At 38.8% G+C, this 24,703-nt stretch overlaps 1 protein-coding gene across 3 annotated transcripts in view; it reads right to left on the bottom strand.

Moving 5' to 3' along the window:
- Window positions 1-2,518: 2,518 nt before the first annotated feature.
- Window positions 2,519-24,703, bottom strand: part of LOC132273500 (uncharacterized) — a 55,836-nt gene continuing 33,651 nt past the window's right edge. Inside the window, exons 5-7 of one of the 3 annotated variants that reach the window (XM_059774455.1) lie at window positions 20,674-20,740; window positions 3,609-3,719; window positions 2,519-2,739 (exon numbers count right to left, since the gene is read on the bottom strand). In XM_059774455.1, coding sequence (XP_059630438.1) covers window positions 2,716-2,739; window positions 3,609-3,719; window positions 20,674-20,740 — 202 coding nt within the window. In that variant the 3' untranslated portion in view covers window positions 2,519-2,715. Of the gene's footprint in view, window positions 2,740-3,608; window positions 3,720-20,673; window positions 20,960-24,703 lie in introns of those variants that run through there. The other 2 variants (XM_059774456.1, XR_009470128.1) reach the window with 2 other exon arrangements.

Raw genomic sequence — 24,703 nt, 5'->3', positions numbered from 1 at the left:
TTTCGTTGAGATTTCCATGGATAAATGAAAATGTCAATATTTCTATTGTCATATGTACCATGTTTTGTTGATGATGGGCATATTTTGTGGTGTTGGTGTATTATATTTGAGGATGCAAATGTGTTTATACAATTCTAATAATGATGTTGATGCTTCAAAGATGGAAGTTGCATACATAATGCAAGTGTTGAAAAGAAATTTGATGGTTGGATAAAGGTGTGATTTTCTTGTAAAACTGCTATTGTTATGAGATAAATAAGGTGCAAAACGCTCGGTCATTCCCATTTGGAATCTTTGATTCGAATATTCGCTTATGCTGATGGGGATTGTAAGTCTATTTCACTAACTCTCACTCTTTCCATTCCAAGCTTTTACTCATACTAAGAGGTCACATACCTTTAAGTGACCACATTTTCAAATGTTTTGTGGTGTACAGGGGTCACATGTCTTTAAGTGATTAATTTTTGAATTATGCATAATTGGAGAACGGGAATTATTGCGGATGAAGTCTTGGTTAAACACTTGTCATGTTCTTCCTAAATGCACATACCAAGTTCTCTATTTGTTACATTTGTTCATATATCAATTTTTCAAAGAAAATGTTAAGGGCTCGACACCGACGGTAAGGGGAAGAGGCGATGTCAAAGTGGTCAAGCAAAATGTTACTCCCTCTGTTCTAAAATACGTGTCCTGCTTGGGAAATCTAACTTTTTATGGTAGTAGAGTTTTAAATAGTTTTTTATTTTATTGATAAGAGTGAAATTTCAAATATGCCCATGTTAAAAGACAAAACAGTGCTCCGTAATTAGTGCACTTGTTTAGTTAAAATAATAATTTGGGAATGTTATAAAAAATAGTACATCCAATTTTGAAATGGAATATGTTTTTTTGAAACATCACAAAATAAAAAGATGAACAAGCATTCAAAGCTTATCTTTGGTTACATTACTTCACTTCATTCTTTTCAAAGTTTGTCTATTAGATTCATGTTATTTAAATATCATCTTTCACTTGTTAGTTTTTATTAGGGGTTGGAGTAGCAATTCGGTGAGTTCGGATAGATTTTGGACTGATCATGAATGGACTAATCAATAATGGATCAATAACTCATTATCAACTCATTTATGACGGGTAATAAATGGGTTGAGTGTTAAATGGATGAGTTAACACACACTCAACCCAATGACCCATATATTTTTAGACACAAATTATCGAATCATTTTAGTTATTAAATGAATACCCAAAAAATAATAATAATAACAATCTTATATTAAATTTATTAATTTTTTGAACATTACTATTTATTTATATATTTTTTTGAAAAAGTCACTATACAACTTACTTTTCTTGTAATATTACCGGTATAAATTAGTTAGTCGTTTTTATTCATAATTTTTTATTCAGTAAAAAAAAAAAAAGGTTGAACCCCGCCCCCCAACATAAAAATAAAATAAATAAATAAATAAGATGAAGAAGCTGGAGAAAGAGAACACGAGGAGATGGAAGAGAGAAAGGAAAGAGAGAAAAAGGTAGGAAGAGGAGAAAACAGAGGAGACAACAAACAGAGAAGAGAGAAGAGAGAAGAGAGAAAGAAACGAAGAGGATTTAGTCACTCACTTTAAGAGAAAGAAGCTAAGAGAAAGACAACTCATCAATAATTTAATTTTAACAGACCAATTTAGACGATTTAATGGGTTTGGGTAGAATAAATTGTCAGCCCTAGTCTTGATCACTCTTTTTTTATCTCTGGCCTTCTATACACATTAATATCCTCTCCTACGGCATACCACCCATATCTCTCTTATTTTATTATGAATTCTTTGATTATTTAATTTTATCTTTTCTAATTACTCCTACCATCCATGTTTACATTACAAAATTGACTGGCAATTTTGTAATTAGAACAAAATGGTGTAATTGACTGGCAATTTTGTAATTAGAACAAAATGGTGAACTGAGTTTGCCAATGGAGTGACTGTCACTTTGTTGTGACAATTAATCCAAAACTGAATTTCATTGATCAATTTTGAACCGAAAGTCCATGAAATTTAAAACCGTTTATTGTATTTCTCCTTTGAAATCAAAACCCTTGTTCTTGTTATTTTAGTTAGAATTAAGTCCGGAATAATATTCTACGAGTAACAATTTATTTATTTTCGAAACGACCCATTTACTTTCTATTATTTGATTAACTAATCATTTATATTAGAATGGGTGAACAGTCAAATGTTTTGGCAATTTCTGATGGGGGGATGACTCGAGAATTTTGAATCAGAGCTCTGAATTTTTGTTCATCCCTCGCCGTAATAACATCTTGGGGTTTACAGCGATAACTTGGTATATCTCTGGATTTTTGTTCATCCCTCGCCGAAATAATATCTTGGGGTTTGCAGCTATAACTTGGTATATCTACTATACGACCATTAACTAAAATATGTCAATGGTTAACTAATTGGTATTATCATAAATGCAATTTCAAACAAAACATACCAACAAACTCAGAAGAAGGGTTTAAAGATTTAGTATCCAGAACCATGCTTATTTATTAATGTGGCATGTCAAAGATGATACAACTCAAAAAATATCTGAGGTGTTTCCATTACATTTGGTTACTCAGTACATTCAATTTACATGAGAGACATATGTCAATTCTATAAATTAACACTATACTTCCATAGGCTCATCTAAGGCAATGCCAAAGTTCTGTGTGTGTCTCTACTCAATATCTTTGACAGCATCCTGTAACATAAGCAGCGAAAGAATATGAGTCCACAAGGGTTCCCTTCTCAATATAGAAATAGCCAACACATAGACAATTGTGGATGTACAGATAGTTTCAGCAAAGACGTGGAGATATAATATCCATCTATTTCTCTACTAGCTCAAAATATTAAATTTAGAAAAGACTGCCTACAACTACTGTTATCTCAATCCAACTATAACTCCTTCCATCCGTTCAATTTTTAGACAACAGTATCTCTGTCCCATAATAAGTGTCATGTTTTCCTTTTTTATTTATCCCAAAATAATAGTCCACTTTCCTTTTTCAAAAAATATATTTCACATCTTTTCATACATGTCCTTTGAGTTTTAAATTTCAAATTTAAATATTCAAAACTTAAAAGAACAAGTTAGTAATTTTCTAGGCAGATAATGCATGTCCCATGTGTCCCCTTAAAAATTACTACTCCCCATAAGCGACACTTAAATTGGGACAAAGGGAGTATTATCTACAAGATCCCCCTTTCAGAGTAAAGTAGGACTAGAATTGCTATAGTTGATGAACCACACATCTGATATAGGAATACAGCTATGGACTCCCCATAAGCGACACTTAAATTGGGACAAAGGGAGTATTATCTACAAGATCCCCTTTCAAAGTAAAGTAGGACTAGAATTGCTATAGTTGATGAACCACACATCTGATGTAGGAATACAGCTATGGACACCATTTAAGGGAGTGGAATTCATTATTTAGATGGAAAAGATACACCGGAAAATTATATGTGGAAATTCAAATGCCTTCTTTGTTAACAATGTTTCCTTCTAGGACTCCGGAAAGAATACCTAACCAACCTACCATAAGGAAAGATGATACAGAGGATTACCTTAGCTAACTTTGTCACATAAGCGGCAGCCAACCCTGTTGCTAATAGTCCCAAACCAAGTGTCCATAGCTGACCATTTCCTCCAGGTAAACCGACATCAGATTCTTCTTGCTGAAACATCAAAAAAGTTGATTAAAAAAAAAAGTAATCATTTGATGACAAAAAATCTTCCTCTTTATGGGAATCCTGCTATAAAATTGCCAACATCTCAAATTTATAATTTTAATGTTAGAAATTTTGAAAATATTTAAAAAATTATGAAAACATTAGAATTCATAAATGAATATATATATATATATATGTATGTATATATATTTTGATAAGTATCAGGCGTTCAAAACAAGAACGCATCCGGCAAAACCTACACACGGACCAAGTAGGCCCCCCTAAACTCTCAAATATCCAAAAAAATCAACTTACTCCCAATTGATTCACCATTTCTCCCATATACCACCAAATAAAATAAATAAATAAAAGAAAGAAAGAAAGAAAAAAAAAAAAGAGATAATAATAGATAATTTAAGAACCCCAATAGAAGACTCGTCGCCATCGAAGGATCTACTATTCTGTTCCCTCCAAAGACTCCACCAAAGAAACAAGAGCACCACCTCCAAAAGTCACGGGCTTGGGAACTAGTGTACAACCACTACAAGCCTCAATCAAACCTTTCAAAGACCAAGGCAAAACCCAATGGACTCCAAACAAGCCCAAGAGCAAGGCCCAACAGTCCTGAGACTTGGGCAATACAAAGCATTCACCAGATATGTATGTACAGCATGTAAACTAAAATATCATATTCTACTAATGCCAAATTATCAAATACAATCAAATTGACTTGAGGGGGGATACATAATCCCAAAGGGAGGATCACTGATAACCGGTAGAACTTTCAATTACATAGGATTTGCATGTAATTGGTATACAATATAATTGTACATTTATATTCTTTTAATTTCTTTTAAATTCATCGTTGCTGATGATGAATTGTCTCTTTTCTAGGTTATTTTTTAAATCCACAATTCATGTAAGGGGTTTGATTGACGCTTGGAAAGGCTGTTTTGTGGGAGCCCATGCCGTGTTTTTGGTGGGCGGTTCCGTTTTGTGTTTGGTGGTGCATTTGGAAGAACTGGAATAGAAGATCTTTCGACGGGGAGAAATCTTCTCTGAACTTTCATATCACTAGTTCTCTTTTTAGTTGGGTTACAGGGAGAAATTGTAAATCTATAAAGGAGATTGTAGAGTTTTTGGGTTCCTTGGGTCCGTGTGAACCTTCTTTTTTTTGGCTTCGGCCTTGTACAGTGCCCTGTATGCATTCTTCCTTTGAACGCTTTCTAATATACTCTTATTTATCAAAAAATAATAAAAAAAAATGTATGGTTCAAGTCTCCCTTTTGACGAGAGTACAAGAGAAGCAAGATAACTTTTAAAATTCATTAGCAGATCACATGTTATCATGGACAAACAAGTAAAGGCATTGAATTAAGTAAGTACTTCACTATAGTTGCTTATTTTAAGTAATTTCTAAATGTAATAACCTTAATTTCGCGTCAGGCAGTTGGCAAATAATGCTATATCAGCAAAAACAAGAAACTTTTGGCACCCCACTGGCACAAAGGGCAGTTCATCAAACTACACCCGATAAATGTTTTAATTTTCAATCCACAATCCCACATAGTAACGGATTAATTGTCTATGATTTTATAGCACTTCAACTTGTTTATGCTTGCAGCTGAATGGTAGATTTTCTCTGGACTAGTGCTCCCGATTTACAAGAAATTGAGGAAAAATGTTAAGCCAAATGGCCAAACAACTAGTTCATCAAATTGTGCAATTGCAACAAGTTTTCTCTCAGACACACCAAATCACGGAATATATTGAAATATGCCATAGTTCATAATTGGACATTTTGCCCACTACAATATAAAGCTATAATTGAGGCATGTATCAACTATTAAGGAAAAGTTGGGAGGAGACCGAAAGAAGTTTCAACCCCATAAACTCTAGATTACATCTATGAGGACGATGATCCCTTCACCCCATGGTTAGAAGAAAGAGAACAGCCACTACTTAATGGAGAGGACCTATCTGGTTGGCTCACAGATAATGACAATGATGATGACACTGCAACTACTAATTGTCGGCCAACATCATCACAACATGTTGGGCCGGCCCTTCACTTCCTAGTCCCACCCTTTGATAGCTCGAGTTCCTCAATTAGTGATAATGATGATGATGATGGAAATGGTGATCCTGATGTCGATAATGGTAATGGTGGTGGGGGTGGAGGAGAAAATGATTGTGCTGGTGGGAGTAGTCTACTCCGGAACCGAAGCTTGATTAGCCCAAGCTAGCTTGCCATGAAGAGCCCAGTACAAGTCAAGTGAGTGATTGCTTCAGCCACAATGAGTACACTTCTTGCTACCGCGACCCCCTATACCGCCACAAGTACCACGGCCTGGGTTAAAAGGACCTCTGCCTCCTAGTCCTCCACAGAAAGTATCATGTCACTTAGTAGGAACAACAAGAGCAGAGTGGTTGTCCTTCTCAATCACAAGGGCATGAATAAATGCTATATGAACTCGAGCAAAAGTCCCAATAGCGGTGGGTATCTCCTTGCCAAACAAAATCTGTGAACTGATTGGAGCGAGTTCGGTTTTAAGTCCAGATAAAAATTGTCACCCAAAACTCCTCCCCATGCCCTTTTTGTTGTTCTACGTCTGCAGTCAATGGTTGGTAGACATTCAATTCTTCCCACATATCCTTCAGTTCTGAGTAATAATCTTCAACAATTAAAAATATCTTGGTACAACTGATAAGTACGAGAAATATTCTTCTCTAGAGAATACATGTCCCTAAGATTTTCCCAGATATCTTTGGCAGATTCTAGGAATGACACGTTGTTAAAGATCTCAGGCTCTAAGCTATTCCATAACCAAGTCATAATCTGAGCATCTTCTTTCTCCCAAGCCTCAATAATCTTTTCATTACTGGTGGGTTTGGCTAATTTAAGATAGAACAGTTTTTCTCGAGCCCGTAAGAACACCTCTACGGCTCGAGACCATTGAAGGTAGTTTGAGCCTTTCAGTTTGGTGTTGATGATTGACCTAAGAAGATGAGATTCCTTAATATCCATAACAACAGATGCAGAACATATGAGATACAGTAACGAGAGGGAGCTGAGATAAGAGAACCAAGATCAAGCCGAGATGAAGCCGAGAGAAATTGTCGAGGAAAGAGCCGGGGATGGATCCGAGAGAGATTACTGAGACAAGAAGCGATATCACAAAGGAGAGATTGCCGAGATGAGATTGCAGAGAGAAAGCCGAGATGGAATCAAGATCGGAGTCTGAATAAGATTGTAAAAAAAAAAAAAAAAAAGTTAAAATAATGGTGTTAATATACGAAAAGTTACAGAATAGGTGAGTGGAGAACAAGTAAACCATATACATGGTAATGAGGGGTAGGTGAAGGCGGCTACAGAATACAGAAAACCCTAATATACAATGTAATCTAATTGTACACGTGTGACAGCTCATGTAATAATGTACAATAGCAAAGCTAAGGCCAAGGCCTAGTCCATTTAGGGGGGTTATCTACGGCACATATTGCAGTGCATGAGATTGCTTCTACTGGTCATGCCTCCTCAGGGCTATCGAGTTTTTTGTCCGAGATTGAAGCTGATGCTCTTCAACATCTACTAGCATACACATTATCTAGTAAGGATACAGTTAGAGGATTGATGGCACCTTAACCTCTATTGTGGGGAAGGGCACTATATCTACCTCTCCTAATCTTACCTTATCCTATGTTCTTCATGTCCCAAAGCTTACCAATAACCTCCTTTCTGTTAGTCACATTACAAAAGGCTTGAATTGTAGTGTAACCTTTTTTCATCTCATTGTGAGTTTTAGGACTTGGATACGGGGAAGATGATTGGAAGTGGACTTGAGGACAATGGCTTGTATTTGTTGAACACGAGGCCAACTTCTTATTATGTTGCAAATCAATCTAGTGTTAAGAATAGTAATGTCAATAAAGATTTGTTAATGCGATGGCATAATAGACTCGGTCATTTACCTCTACTTGTTTTGAAGCATGTCCTTCCCCAGTTTGCTTTTGTTGAATCTTTTGATTTAAATTGTGAAACATGTGTTCTGGCCAAACAATATTGTGTTTCTTATCCTACTAGTATTAATAAAAAGTACAGCTCCTTTGCAGCTTGTTCAATCTGATGCGTGGGGTTCTGAATCTACTACTTCGTTACTTGGTTTCGATACTTTGTTGTGTTTGTTGATGACTTTAGTTATTAAACTTGGCTTTATCTTATGAAAACCAAATATGAAGTTCATTCCATTTTTAAAACTTATAATAATTTGATATGTACTCAGTTTGGGTGTCCTATTAAAATCCTTCGATCTGATAATGAAGGAGAGTTTATGTATGGTGGTTTTGCCTCTCTTTTTTGCTCATAACGAACCATCAAACCTTATTTGTCGATACACCACAACAGAACAGTGTAGCTGAAAGAAAACACCGTCATATTACGGAGGTGACCCATTCCCTTCTATTGGGTTGGGAGTCCCTAAAAGTTATTGGACTGATGCAACCTTAACAGCTACATACCTTATCAATCGCATCACTTCTAGGGTTCTTGGCTATCAATACCCCTTTCCGTCTTACACCGTCACACTGCCTTATTTACAGTCCCTTCGAAAGTGTTTGGTTGCGTTTGTTATGTTCACATTCATCATCGCAAGGACAAAATGGACCCTAAGGCAATCCGATGTGTCTTTCTTGGATACTCCGTCATTCTTAAAGGGTATCGGTGTTATAACTCTACCACCCGTCGTCGGTTTGTCTCCATGGATGTTACATTATTTAAGTATGTTCCTTTTTTTTCCACTGCTCGGGATTCTCTACTAGGGGAGACTACTATTCAAAGGGAATACCCCTTCCTTTGCCTGTTCCCATTCAAGGAGAGGTTCCCATTTAGGGGGAGCTTCTTACTGAGGTGCCAATTTCTAGTCCTCCTAACACTAATGATTTGCAGCAGGAAAGCAACCAATTGTCTACACTAGGAGGGCAAAACAAGTCAAGGACCAAAAAGTGTCCCTTGACCCAGGTAATCCCTGATACTCCTGATTCTTTTCCCAATAGCATTCTTGTTGATCTTGATGTCCCTATGGGAGTTCATAGTTGTATAAAACATCCTATATCTCAGTTTGTATCCTATGGTGCCTAATTTCCAACATATCGTGCTTTCACTTCGTGTATCTCATTTATTTCTGTTCCTTCTAGTGTTTCAGATGCTCTTAGTCAAACTCCGTGGAAGGAAGCCATGCTTGAGGAGATTAAGGCTCTTGAGAAGAATAGTACTTGGGATATTGTTCCATTACCTAGGGGTAACAAATTAGTAGGCTGCAAATGGGTCTACACAATAAAGTATCATACAGACGAAACAATTGAGAGATATAAAGCCCGGTTAGATGTAAAGGACGGACCTATGGAATTGATTATCTAGAAACATTTGCTCCAGTTGCAAGATGAACTCTATACATGTCCTTTCTTTGGCAAATAATTTGAATTGGCCTTCACATCAGCTGGATGTAAAGAAAGCTTTCCTTCATGGTGACTTAGAGGAAAAAAGAAAGCCACCAGGGTTTAAGCTTGCCAATGGTCAGAATTTAGTGTACAAGCTAAATAAGCCTTGTATGTGTTAAAGCAGTCGCTGCGTGCTTGGTTTGAGAGGTTCAACACTGCTATGAAAAGAGTATGGTATACTAGGGCTGCCCTTATTGTATATGTAGATCATATTGTTATCACTGGAATGATCCAAAAGAGATTCATCAAACGAAGTTATTCTAGGGGACAGAGTTTGAGGTTAAAGACCTCGAATCATTGAGATACTTTCTTGGCATCGAGGTGTGCAGATCGAAGAAAGGGGTGTTCATTTTTCAACGGAGGTATGTATTAGATTTGTTAGCTAAAACCAGCAGACTTGGAGCTAGACATTGATATTCCCATTGAGCAGAACCATAGGCTTAATGATGTGGATGGAGACCTATTACATGATATGGGAAGATTTCAGCGATTTGTTAGGAGACTGATTTACCTATCTCTACACTCCGGATATTGCCTACGCTGTTAGTGTGATTAGTCAGTTTAAGCATGCTCCACGTAAACCTCACCTTAAGGCAGCTTATCATGTTCTTCTCTACAAGGGTTCATCTGGTAAGGGGATTTTGTTTGGTTATCATGGCCACTTGCGTGTTGAAGCCTATACTAATACTGATTGGTCAGGGTCTGTGGCAGATCGACGATTTACTTCAAGATTTTGCACATTTGTTGGAGGTAATCTTGTTTCATGCCGAAGTAAAAAACACTCAATAGTAGCTAGATCTAGTGCAGAGGCTGAGTTCAGATCCATGGCACATGGAGTTTGTGAGTTGTTACGGCTACGAACTATGTTAAATGAGTTGGGTAATCCTGTTCGCGAATCAATAAAGTTGTATTGTGACAACAAGGCAACTATTAGCATTGCCCACAATCCAGTTCAACATGACAGGACAAAACACATTGAAGTCAATCGACACTTCATTAAGGAAAAGCTTCGTCTTGGGCTGATCCGTTCTCCATACGTCAACACACATGATTAGGTTGCTGATGTTTTGACCAAGGGTGTGAGCAAGACTTGCTTTCAAAATATGTTAGTCAAGCGGCCATGATAGATATCTTTGCACCAGCTTAAGGGGGAGTGTTGGCAGGGGCTTATTTGTTATTACTTATATAATGTTAGGTGCTTATGTGTAATTTCTAAAACTTTTTAGTATAAATACAATGTGGTGAAAGGATGAAAGTATTCTTTCATTTTTTCTCTCTTCCCCATCTCTCTCTCTCTTTTTCTCTACTCCTCTTTCTTCTCTTTTCTTCTTATACTTTACTCTTGGTTTGATTATCTCTTAAAGTCAACATGGTATCAAAGCCAAAGGCCTCGAGTTCAAACCTCACCATCACCCTAATTAAAAATTGAAAAGCACGTATTGGACCAAAGGTGGGAGGATCATTTTGATGAAAAGCACCCTCTCGAGTCTTTACTTATTTCCTATTGATCTTCCAAATTCCTTGTAGTGTGGCCAAGAGAATTGAGAGGTTACAACGGAATTTTGTATGGGGAGGTAAGGGGGAAGAGTTCAAGTTCCATTTGGTTATATGGGAGCGTGTCTGCATTCCGATCCAAAAGGGGGGTTTGGGTATGAGAAGATTGGTGCCATTTAATAAGGCCTTATTGGGGAAACGGCTTTGGAGATTTCGGATTGAGAGGCATAGATTATGGCGGAGGGTGGTTGTGAGCAAATATGGGGAATTGAGAGGGGGCTGGTGTTCTGTGGAGGTGAGACTTCCAAGTGGAGTGGGGGCATGGAAATTTATTCGGAAGGATTGGGATGAATTCTCACAACATATCAGGTTTTGTGTTTGGGATGGCAGGGGAATCCGCTTGAGGACATTTGGTGTGGTGATCGTTCTCTTGTGCACACTTTCCCTAGACTTTTTCGAATTGCTTCTAATCGTCAAGCTATGGTGGTCGACTGTTATCGCCTTAATAGTGGCAGAACAGTTTGGGATGTTCGATTTTTGAGGCATTTTTAGGATTAGGAAATTGAGGATGTGTGTGGTTTTTTGGAGCTCCTGTATCGAAGGGGAGATGTTTCTGGGTGTGGCTTCCTTCTTGTCAAGGGCGCTTTGATATTAGATCTTTTTATAGGTGTCTTCCGGATACTCTGATGACTCCCTTTCCGTAAAGGGCTATTTGGCGTTCAAAGGCTCCGCTTAAAGTGGTGTTTTTTGAATGGACATCCATCTTAAGGAATATTTTGACTCAAGACAACCTAAGGAGAAGGAATCAGATTGTGGTTAACTTGTTCTTTATCTGTAAGAAGGATGAGGAAACTAGTAATTATCTTCTTTTGCATTACCCAGTGGCATGGGATTGTTGGATGTTGATGCTGGGGTTATTCGGGTATCAGTGGGTTATGCCAAGGTCTCCCAAATGCTTTATTAAGGCTTGGAAAGGCTGTACAGTGGAGGTTCAAGTCAGGGATTTCTGGGGAGTTACACTTTTATGCGTTTCGTGGTGCATTTGGCTTGAAAGAAATAGTAAATCTTTTGAAGGAAAGGAAAATATTTTGAAATTCTCTTAACACCCTTTTTTGTTGGGTTATTGGGAGAAATTGTAAATCCATAGAGAAGTTTGTTGATTTTTTCGATTCTTTGAGGGTTTAGAGGCCCTCTATTCTTTTGTAGCTCTTTTGGGATGCGTTCCCCTTTTGAACGCTCGTTTATACATTATTATTATTATTATTATTAAGTAAAAATCGATTAGAAAAGCGCTCAAAAATGAAACGCGTCCCTAATACAAAAAACGAAAGTTGAACCTAAGGACCAATAGAGACCAAAAGATCAACTAAATCAAGCGCTGTTATTCCTCTCTCTCCATATGCATCACCATACACAGTGAGGAACTATCCTCCAATAGTCACGAGCGTGACTTTTCACTGGGCATCTTCTCCGCGCGTTAATCAGTCCTATAGAGGACTAGGGCATTACCCAATGTATGCCAAAAATGACAAAGATGAGGTTCCAACAATCATACGCCACAGGACAGTGCATAAGAATATGATCCACAAACTCACCATCCATTTTACATAAACAGCACCAATTAACAATAGTGTTACCTCTCTTTCTCAAATTGTTCAACGTCAATATCTTACCCCAGACGGCAGTCCAAACAAAGAATGCGACTCTAAGTGGAGCCACAGAGCGCCATATTGTCTTCCATGGGAAATCATAACCAAGGAAATTAGACAGACACAAGAACATAAACGACACCAAATCTATCATGGGTGGAAGGGACCCACAAAATGTCATCACTACCTTTGCCAACATCCTTTAGCTGATACAACAAATCCAGAAAAACACATACCCCTTCCATCTCCCAATCCTGAAAAGAACGCCTAAAACGCACATCCCACGTAACCCACTGCTATCAAGCCGATAACAGTCAGCGACGTAAGCGTGCCTATTTTCAGCAATACTATAAAGTCTAGGAAAGGAATAAGACAACAATTGATCTCCACACCATAAATCCTCCCAAAAGCGGACACGCCTACCATCACAAACCTTGAATTTGATGTGTGAGGAAAAGACATCCCAACCCTTCCAAATGAATTTCCACACGCCGACGCCTCCGGCAACAGAGACTGGACGGGACGACCAGCCACCACTCTCCTCCCCAAAACGACACGAGACAATCCTTCTCCACTGGCGATGTCATTCCCTACCGAATCTCCATAACCACTTTCCCAATAAAGCTCTATTAAAAGGAACCAACTTTCAGATGCCTAAACCGCCCAACTTCAAGGGTTTGCAAACTTGCTCCCAGTTAACAAGACACTTAAACTCCTCTCTCCTTTCACCCCATAGAAAGTCCCTTTGAAATTTTTCAATCCTTTCAACGACAGAGCATGGGATTTGAAACAAAGATAAAAAGCAAGTGGGAAGAGACGAGAAAGAGCTCTTAATAAGAGTGACCTTCCCCCCCTTCGACAGATATTGCTTCTTCCATCCTGCTAACCTCTTCTCATACCTATTGATCACCGGATCCCAACTCCCTACCCTCCTAAAGGAAACCCCCAAAGGCAATCCCAAATAAGGAAGAGGAAAAGCACCCACCCCACACCCAAGAACACCAGCTAAGGAGGAAATATCTGGAACATTCCCCACCGGGACAAGCAAACTCTTCCCAACATTGATCTTTAGCCCAAAAACCGCTTGGAAACAAACAAGAATACACCTCAAATATCTGAGTTGGGAGACATCGGCATCACAAAACACCAAGGTATCATCTGCAAACAACAAATGGGAGATCTCCATTTGATGAGCTACATCTCTGCCAACTCTGAACGCTCTGAAATAACCAAAATCCTCCGCTCTCCTCATTAGTCTGCTCAAACCCTCCATGACTATAAGGAATAGAAAATATGATAAGGGGTCTCCTTATCTCAAACCTCGAGAGCACACAAAGAAACTAGAGGGAGATCCGTTCACTAGAACAGAGAACATGACGGACGAGATACATGTTTCGATCCATTTCCTCCACCTATCTCCGAACCCCATCCTTTGAAGCAAGTAAAGGAGAAACTTCCTGTTGCCCAAGTATTGACTCTCGAGGGGGGGGGGGTGAATAGAGTTTATGGCAAGCAATAGCCAATTTTCAGTTTTGCAAATTTTACTAAAATTCTTTTTACAATTATGTAATTATCAATATATAGACATAAGCAATTAATTGCATAAATATAAAGGAGATAAGGGAAGAAAGATTTGCAAACATTCACACCGCGATTTTAGCGAGGTTCGGAAACTCCTACTCCTCAACTCAAGACCCCTCTTGAGACTTCCCAATCCACTAGTGCACCCCCTTACGGGTGGAGGAGCAAACCTTTACATGAAGTAACTCCTTGCTTCACCTTGCTAACGGAACAACCTTCCCTTAGTCTTCCTTTGGGTCACACTAACCCTTACAAATTTGAAGCCAACTAGCTTCTTCTTCCTTTGCTAAGAGAACAACTTCTCTTAGGCTTTACAACAGATTTGAATTTCAGATTTTCAGTACAAGATAATCTCTCACAGATTTGTAGTACAAAGTTTAAGCTCACTCTAGAGTATATATATGTATACAATGAAGCTCAGTACTCTATGAATGATATGAATGAGAGAAGATGATATAAGTGAAGAACAAAAGCTCTTATGTACTTAATAGGATCTCTCAAGAGTCGAATAGAGCAGAACTCTATGAAAATTCGAATAAGAGCAAAAGCTCTTCGAATCCTTAATTGAATCTCTCAAGTTTTATATATATGAGTGAGAGTGGATGAGAAGATGAAGAACAAAAGCTTTTTTAATGCATTCTAATGTTTCTCATATTATGTATCTTTATAGCTCACTAGTTTTTCTTGAATGCTCTCTCTTGCATTCCCACAATATCCAGACATTGTGTATTTATAGGCCCTTGGAAGAATATAGCCGTTTGGGGGCATTATGGTAAGTTCCCATGAGATCAAATGGTCAAAATAGCCGTTGGGAAGCTTCTGCCTATACATCTAACCGGTTCCAAGGCTTAAACTACTCGAGTAGATGAGATTTAGATCTTATCTAACCGGTTACAAGGTGTTGTCTAACCGGTTACTTGAATACAAATAATTGAAGTCATTCTTCTGGCTTAGTTCAACTAATCGGTTACTTGGTGTGAACTAACCGGTTACTTCAAGCTAAGTACTCGGTTACAAGCTCCTATCTAAACGGTTACATCACCTATTTGTGAAGAGAGCTCTTTTCTGTCTTAGTGTATCTACTCGGTTAGAGGTTTCTTTCTAACCGGTTACATGGTCATCAGATTTTGGTAACAATGTTTCAGATAGTTTAACTGGAGCTCCTATCTAAACGGTTGCATCACCTATTTGTGAAGAGAGCTCTTTTTTGTCTTAGTGTATCTACTCGGTTAGAGGTTTCTTCCTAACCGGTTACATGGTCATTAGATTTTGGTAACAATGTTTCAGATAGTTTAACTGGAGAGAGTTTCTACAGGACTTCTGCATACACCTTATTTCCATTAAAAACATTTATATGTCCATTTACTTTAAGTTTACAATGTAAATAAGGAAGTACCCCCCGGATTCAATAAAAAATATAGGAAAATTGAAATCCAACTAAATCAAAATGTAGAAATTCAGTTTTAGTACAAATTTGGATATCCGGCAGTTTTGGTAAAAATGAATCCTTATGTACACCAATGTAGAATTGATGAAAAAATCTCATAAAATCAGATTTGCCTATTTGAAGTGTAAGGAGTAATTACAGTGAAAAATTATTTTGAAATAATCATTATTTCAAAAATCCATTTTTCACACTAAGCCATTTTTCATACTTAGCCAAAAAGATAGTTTTTCATCAGGTGCATACTAAGGTTCTAATGTCCTTAACCAAGGCATGGTAACAAAGGCTTTATAGATGAATAAATAAGTTCTAAGCCTTAACCTTTACTTTCTAGAGACCAAAGTGAATCATGTAATTGATGTGCATGGTCCTAGCATTCTAGCACTAGTATTGACTCCATTCAAAGCTTAAGCAAGTTTGAACTAACTCATTCTTTAGCAATGACTTTATACGTCAACTATATATGTGAATGAAGTGCATGCTTTATTGCTAATGGATATAGGAACATATGAATGATAATGATGATATGCATGATCCTATAGAGATGAGCTTCAAATGGATTCATAAATACTTTGACATTGAATTCTAAACACTCACCATTCTATCTACCCCTTTCTTCATGCTTTGTCCATAATCGTATATGCTTCGAGGTATTCTTGCTTTCTACCTTTTTTTGAGTTGCTTGCTTGTTCATTGTTGTCCTAGCTATCTTTGGATGGACTTTGCATTTGGTTCCTTGCAACTTTATGTCTTCTTTGTATCCATTACTTTACTTGATGTGATCTTGAATAATGGAATATTTGGAATGATCTTTATAACTTCATTGAGGTCATTCTTTGAATGTGAATAATCTATAACACTCAATAAACACCATTAATGGTTTGTAATCATCAAAACAACTAGATTGTCCTTAGATGGAATCCTTAAGATCTAACACTTCCAATTGACATGATTATAAGCTTTCTCAATATCGAGTTTACATAAGACGCCAAGGACCCCACTCTTCAACCTGGAATCTACACATTCCCCCACTATAAGAACAGAATCCAAGATCTGCCGTCCTCCAACAAAAGCATTTTGGGACTCCGAAATAATTCCATCCAATACATTACACATCTTAAGAACAAGAACCTTGGCAATAAGCTTGTATATGCATCCTACTACGCTAATTGGCCGAAAATCCTTAATATCAGAAGCGCCGCCCTTCTTAGGAATAAGGGCAATAAAAGATGAGTTTAATGACTTCTCGAATATGCCATGAGAATGAAATTCCTGGAAGGTGCCTATCACCTTACTGCACACCACCTCCCAGCTCTCCATAAGAAACCGCATAGTAAACCCATTTGGCCCAGAGCTTTATCACCATTTCAACTCGATAACGCCTTCAGCACTTCCTCTTCAGAAAATGGAACCTCAAGCCTATCTCTATCCAACGTAGAAATGGTATCAAAGTGGAGACCATCAAGCTTAGGTCTCCACCCCAACATTTAAGTGTAAAGTTGTTGATAAAAAGAAGCAATCCCCCAGAGCACCTCATCCTCTCTCTACAACTCTGAACCATTCACACAAATACGCCCAATGTGATTACACCTTCTATGAGCATTAGCAAGCCTGTGAAAGAATTTTGTATTACGATCCCCTTCTTTAAGCCACAAAGCCCGAGATTTTTGAAGCCACGAAATCTCCTCCATAGCGGCGATCTCAGCAAAAAAAAAACCTGACAAGAGGCTTTCCTAGAGCGCAGAGACTCCACATCCTGTCCCAACTATTCAAGACGATCAGGCTCAGCGATATCAACTAGAACTCTATTCTTCTTTCATTCAAGGTTCCCAAACACCTCCTTGTTCCACCTCTTAAGCACAGTTTTGAGAATCTGAAACTTCTTAGCTAATACAAAGCTAGAGGAACCTATAAAGACTGGACTTTCCCTTAGAAATCCTCTGATCTCACCTACATATTCTCAACGGAATGGGGTGCGCCGAGATCTCAAACCTCCGCAATCAAGAACTAAGGTTACATGATTAGATGTCACCCTTATGAGAGCTACCTAAATAACCTCCAGGAATTTCTCTTGCCACCCCCCAGAAATCAGGAATCTATCCAGTCTTGAAAAAGTAACCGAATCCCTGCCATTAGACCAAGTAAAGGCTACCCCCCATTGGCAGATCAATAAGAAAATGACTATCAATAAACTTTAAAAACTGGGCCATTTCCGAAGACCACCTATACCCCTTGTGGACCTCTCAAACGGAGACCTTACAGAATTGAAGTCCTCACCCAAACACCAAGGCAACGACCACAGTCCCTTAATTTAGTAGAGCTCTTCCCAAAAGGAAGGTGTCACTGTCGATAACTAGCCTGTAAACGCCAGAAAAAACCCATCTGAAATTGTCCTCCTCTATCTTGAACACGAATGACAGAGTAATTTGCTTTCCAAATGTTCATCCTTGACAGCCACCTTCGATCCCACATAACTAGAATTCCACTAGAGGTGCCAGAGGCGTTTAACGCTTCCCATTCCACGAACCTTCCTCCCTAAAGACTCCTAACCACCCCATCAAAAATAGAGGCCATCTTAGTTTCTTGCAAGCAAAGGCACTCCACTTCCCCACAACTACCTTGACCACCCTCCCTTTGTCCGGATCATTTAGACCACGAACGTTCCACATAATAATTCGTAACTTCATTGAGAACCATAAATAATCATCTCCCCTCCTCCCTGTTTCCCACTTCTGGTCCTTCCCCTTTCCCTCGCTACCCCATCCTTCCCCTCATAGTTAACATAAGAAATGAGGTTCTTGACCTCCTGCTCCCCTTTCCAAGATGTTAAAGGTCTCCTGCTTTTGACCTCTTTCGTGCCCTAGATATTCTCCGCATCTTCTTTCCCTACCACAATTGCGTGAAGAATGGACAAGGCTTGATCATCGTTGCCCTCTGAAGAGACTCCCAACGCTTCACTAATAACACCAATGTTCTCTACCACCCATTCCTTACCCAAGTCATTAGTCGTCTCTAAGCTATTAGGCCGCACTACTGCCAAAGGTTCCACCATTCCCACAACAGTTTGGTCCGTCTCCATCCATGGATATAAATCATTGGAACAGTCTTGCTGAAAGGAAGCCCAATCTCCATTCTCCTCCCCCTCACTCTCCTTGCCATTAACATACATGTCCATCTGCAAATCCATATCTGTAACAGAATCACCCAGATCAATTGTCATCAAACTATGAACATTGTTCGCCTTTGAACCTTCGGAAGGCAAACAATTTAGACCTTTCAAAGCTACAAAAAGCCAAAGCTCTTTAAGCAAACCCACAGCTGGTTCGTTGGTCAAACTGAAGTGGAGATCTCATCCCACACAAACTATCACCCCATCAAAACTACCTACCATTCCAGACGTTTCCTTTACAGCTTTAGTCACTGACCCATCAAACCGTGGAACAATAGGCCCAGAAACATCCCTCTGTTGAACACAACCATCCTCCACACCACCACCATCACTTCTCAACACCCCGCAAGGAGTAGAAGAAGAACAAGGAGCAGAAAGAGAGCTCCAAGGATGAATGACAGAGGTCGTACCCGGACTGACGAAGGCATAAGAGCGTGCTACCCACTTCTGTTTATCATTGCGAGATCATCAAGAGCCATGACGAGATGATTGATATCTCCGGTTTGAAGATCTAGGGCACCTTTCATTCAACGGATCACAATTAGAGAGGGACGACCTTTTGTGTGAGCAGTGCAGCAACACTTATCATATCAGGAAATCGTCTCTTCCGCGTTCGGACCAGTCTTGCTTACACTCATCTTCCTCCACCTTGTTTTCTCAGATGAGGACCAATGTCTACTTACAGATGACATATCGATGTGTGAAACATACTGAGTATGAGCTTGGGCCTGGGCCTGGGCCTAGACTGATCTTCCATCACGTGGCCCCAATATAACATTTAGGGCGGGCTTATCATTTAGTAATGAAATGGACAAGAAACTATTGGGCCTCTCTGGACCCTCCTTTTAATCCCTTAGGGGACCTGAAGCCAAGGCCTAGCCAATGATCCAATAGGCTTGGGCCTATGAAGCTCATTATTCAAAACAGGCCCGTCATGACCACTTCCTAGCCTGTTGCAAGCCTATCCACGTGTGTGGACATCCTTAGTATGTGCATGCATACTACTTGTATTTCCCTTTACCCCACTCGCAGATGGAGCGTTGAAGCACACGCGTCTCTTTCCTTGAGGACCGAGAATGATCTGAAACTCCAGCCGGGAAGAAGGACGGCGATGCTTTCCATTGCTCAACTCCTCGCACCCATCCTGTGATATAGATCTATCATATGAATCGATGGAGACTTTCGGAAGGATGGATGGTGATAATTCCTCCCTCAACTCAACTTTGAAGGCCACTCTTTGATCTTCAACGAAAATGAAGTTCGGTATCAAACCTTCATCAACAACGGAAAGAACAATTCTCTCTCCTACCGCCATATCATCCAACTCCACGTCTCGAAAACCACCACACAGATTCCCTATTGCTTTGAACAGCAGCTGACATCGAAGGTGAAGGGGCAGTCCATACATCACCACTCGTCGTCCCCTCCCACTTGGTCTCACCATCGAGCAACGACTGCAAAATACCATACATCGATGGACAAAGAAGCGGCGCCCCAATTCTTCCTACCATGACTGAGAACTCTTTGTGCCTCGTTCTCCAAGGTAGTCTGAACAGAAGAAGATGATCAGGCAAGGTAGAAACCTTTACTCTACACGCGATCTTCCACGTCTGCGTCGCCCACTTCTCAATTGAATCAAGACTTCCCACATCTCTATTGAAGCGCCCAACAAGGCAAGATTTTAACACTGATTCTCGGCTGGCAGTACTATGATGATCGACCCTAAAAGTCCTACCATATGCAATTGGGAAGCTTTCAACCTCACCGTTGAGAATGAGACATGGTAGATTTGCGACATCAAGAAACGATCCTCCCATAAACCCTAATCCATGTTCGCATCAACAATTGCCGGGAAACCCTAGTCGCCCTAAATTGCCTCTAACAAAGAGAAAAAGGGTAAAAAGGGAATAAAAAAATACTTATTTTACTAGACTTTTTTTCCTTTTTATAAATTTATACATTATTTACTTATCAAAAAAATAAAACTCTTATAGTTTGTAACACTCGTTGAATTCCATTACCCCACAACCATGTTTCTTGGAATCATTTACCATCTATGCTTCCATAAAGTGTAAAATATACTATAAGGTATATATAATGAGAATAAATAAATAAATAAAGCCTTACAATAATTGCCCGGCCGAATGCACCAGCACTTACATAAGCCCATGATCCGGGAAGCATCCCCAACCAACTGCATGACATTTATTAGTTGAATTTGTATCAGAAATTAAGAGACAATTCAAATGGATATTTGAGTTTCACAGTGGATCAAAATGATGTCCATGATTTCAGACATGATTCCTAGTAACAACTATTCTACCTTATATGACAAAATTAATTGATTATATGCAACTCAGATAATGCATCATCCAATGACCAATCTCCACATCTTTACCCCAGCATTTTGGATCTGTCAAACAACAATTAGTAAAAATACCTTTGTTTTTTGAAAGGAAATTAGCACAGGTTATTTTTTGATAGGAAAATAGCAAACATATTATCGATTTCTTTTACATCTACATATCCAGTCAATTTTGGCTGGAAAATTTGCAGGAATTAAATAGACCAAACTGTTTAAATTTCAGGTTTATTTCCTTTTTGAATGACACAAAAATTATATAAAAAACTTTGAGAGAGAGAGAGAGAGAGAATACAGTAGAGATTGGATCAAATGATTCTGACTAGAAACAATACAAAAAGATTTTCAATCCTACCTATCAAAAATAAATAAATAAACAATTGACATGCATCATTCTAATCCCTTGCAATAGAAAAGATTGGAGAAAGAGAATTCATGTAGCCGACCCCATCCATATGGGATCAAGGCAAGGATGGTGATGATCATCATCATTCTAATCCCAATTAAAGGTTTTCTTTTGTTTCTCACTATAGCAAGCAGTTTCTCAGAATCATATTAAGTCCCAAGTAAAGATTTTCTTTTGTTTCTCACTATAGCAAGCAGTTTCTTCTTTGAATTTTCTATATCATCATCATCATCATCCTTGCCTTAATCCCATATGAATGGGATCGATCACATGAATTCTCTTTTTCTATTCTTTTCTATCAGAAGTCATCTCTCCTATAATATATACAACCTCTATCCCAGAAAGGATGTCGCGTTTGGGACAGAGGTAGTAACTTTTTAAAATCATTTGTAATGATTTCATCATATGTTATCTTCAGTTGCCTTCTTTACTCCTACCTTGTAAGTGGAACTCCTCCCTTCCAAGCCACATACCCTATTCTTACTGGAGCATTTATAAATTTTCTTTGGATATTTTCATAACACCTAAGTCTATTTTCTCTTATCTCATCCCTAATAAGCGTACTCCTAATTCACCCCACATTTAATTAGTAACTCTATATCTTCTGGTCACTCTTATGATCTACTTTGCTATCCTCATTTCTGCTACATGAATTCGTTGTTCATGTTCCTTTTTTAAAGCCCAAACCATATAAAAGAAGTTTTGGGTTTTGGGTTACTCAAACCGAGAGCCAAAAGCTATATTTATATACAAGAATAGGGTACAAAGAAGGAAAACCAAATCAAAGAAAAACAGGAAATATGCCAAAATATACATGATTACGGAGATCTTATCTATGTGATCCCACAATTACGGGGATCCTATCTATGTGATCCCATGATAATAGGGATCTTACATAAAACACCTAATAAAAGGCTGAAAACAACTAATAAAAATAAAAATAAAAATAATAATAATACAGATATTTCAATACTCCCCCTCAAGCTGGAGTGAAGATATCAATCAAGCCCAGCTTGGTAATCGAGGAATGAAGCAAAGATGGACCAACGGATTTGGTGAACACATCTGCCGACTGATTAGAGGACCGAACAAAGCACGGCATGATAATTCCCGAACGAACCTTCTCTCTGATAAAATGAATGTCCATCCCTATATGTTTAGTACTCTTATGAAGAACATAATCTAAAATGGCTGACTTATTATCACAAAACAAGTTTGAATATTGTTTTTCACTTAGCCCTAGCTCCTCCAAGAAAGATCGAAGCCAGAGAATCTCACAAGTACCCAGGGCCATGGCACGATACTCATCCTCTACTGAAGATCTTGAAACTACAGGTTGTTTCTTACCTTTCCAAGATATAAGATGATCTCCATAGAAAGTGCAAAAGCCAGATGTAGAACGTCTGTCAGTCTTGGACCCAGCATAGTCTGCATCACTGAAACAGGATAGCCCAACCTACCTGCTAGAGTAATAGAATAATCCAAGTCCAGGACTGGACTTAAGACATCGAAAAATATGATATACCGCATCCATATGAGTTGTACGAGGAGCATGCATTAACTAACTCACAACACTAACTGCAAAAGCCAAATCACGACGGGTGTTGGTAAGATAAATTAATCTTCCTACCAAGCGCTAATACTGCGGGGGTTCAGAAAGAAGATCTCTAGACTCAACCGAGATCTTTAGATTAGGATCCATAGGAGTGGAAGCAGGTTTACACCTAAGCATACCAGTGTCTCGAAGAATCTCCAAGACATACTTCCTTTGCAATAAAGAGATACCTTGCTTAGATCTAGCAACCTCAATTCCCAAGAAATATCTAAGCTGGCTGCCCAAGGTCTTTGACATCAAAAGCTTTAGCCAATTGAAGCTTTACTTGAGCAATCCTAGGGATGTCATTGCCAGTAATGATGATATCATCAACATAACGACCGGTGAAAGAATGGTGGTTAAAACATGTATGGTTAGAATGGCATCTAACAAACTCCATGGATAAAATTACTTCACTGAAGCGGCTGAACCAAGCTTTGGGAGATTGTTTTAAACCATACAAAGACTTCCGCAATGGACAGACCTTTCCAGTATACTCCCCCTCAGCCCGAAAACCGGGTAGAGGATCCATATAAACCGAGTGGAGTATCCATTTTAACCAGGTGGAGGATCCATATAAATAGTCTCAAGAAGATCACCGTTAAGGAAAGCATTCTTCACATCAAGCTGATGAAGAGGCCAATTGTAAGAGGCAGCCAGGGAGACAAGCAAATGAACTGAGGTCAATTTAGGCACTGGAGCGAAGCTCCCATGTTTCATTTTGCTATAAAGCATCCATTTCTACCATCATAGCAGACATCTTATTAGGATTCCGGAGAGCCTTAGAGACATTTCTGGGAATGGAAATAGAATCAAGTTTGCCTAGAAAGGCTCAATAAGACCCTGAAAGGCCATCATAAGAGATATACTGCGAAATAGGATGATCAATACAACAAGTGAATCCAAATTGAGCAGGGGGTTTGCGGTCCTAAGTTGGAGACGAAGACTAAGGAACAGGGTCAAGGAAATGTAAAGGAGAGAGAGGAGATGTACCTGAACCTGTATCAAAGGAGGATGAAGGCAATAATGTTTTGGAACATGCATTTGAATTATTAAGGCACGAGCGATAGCTAGGAGTGGGCCATTCTTCCGTTCAGCAACTCCATATTGTTGAGGGGTATCAACACAAGATATTTGATGGATAATGCCCCTCGACTCAAGAAACTTTTGAAAAACATTAAGTTTATATTCAAGGGAATTGCCAGTTCTAAGAACAAGTAATTTTGCATCAGCCCCCCTTCCTAATGCCTCAAGGATCGCGTATGTTCAAAATTCACTCCTAATTGCTCTCCCCCATTCCCTGGCTACGGGCACCCTTATACTATAAAGAAGGAATTGAAATAGCAGACAGTCTGCAGCCTAATCCATTTTGATGTTCGAAGCTTCCCACGTGAAAAAGATGTGAATCACTTCGAGGTAGATAAGAGTATTCACTACGACACATCCCTTGACCAGAGATCGAGTCACAGACAGCAAGCAGAGGTTTGATTTTGAATTTCAACATAAAAGGATTGAAAAACATAGAATACTTGAGATCCATCTTTAAGAATATAAACCCAAGTTAATAATCATCAATAAATGACACAAAATAACGAGCACCAAATAAACCAGTAGTACGAGCTGGTCCCCAAACATCCGAATGTACTAACTCAAAAGGTTTTAAACTTTTATCAAAACGAGACTTAAAAGTAGCCCGACGATGTTTACTAAATTCGCAAGTAATACAATTAAACTTAGAAAAATCAACTAAAGAAGGAACCAAGACTCGAAGACTATTTGAAGAGAGATGTCCAAG

This window comes from Cornus florida, unplaced genomic scaffold (genome assembly GCF_030987335.1).
Source record: "Cornus florida cultivar Cherokee Brave unplaced genomic scaffold, ASM3098733v1 CherokeeBrave_3.0.0_Hap2_Chr09, whole genome shotgun sequence".
NCBI classification, from domain to species: domain Eukaryota; kingdom Viridiplantae; phylum Streptophyta; class Magnoliopsida; order Cornales; family Cornaceae; genus Cornus; species Cornus florida.
This window is presented reverse-complemented; position numbering and strand designations above follow the sequence as displayed.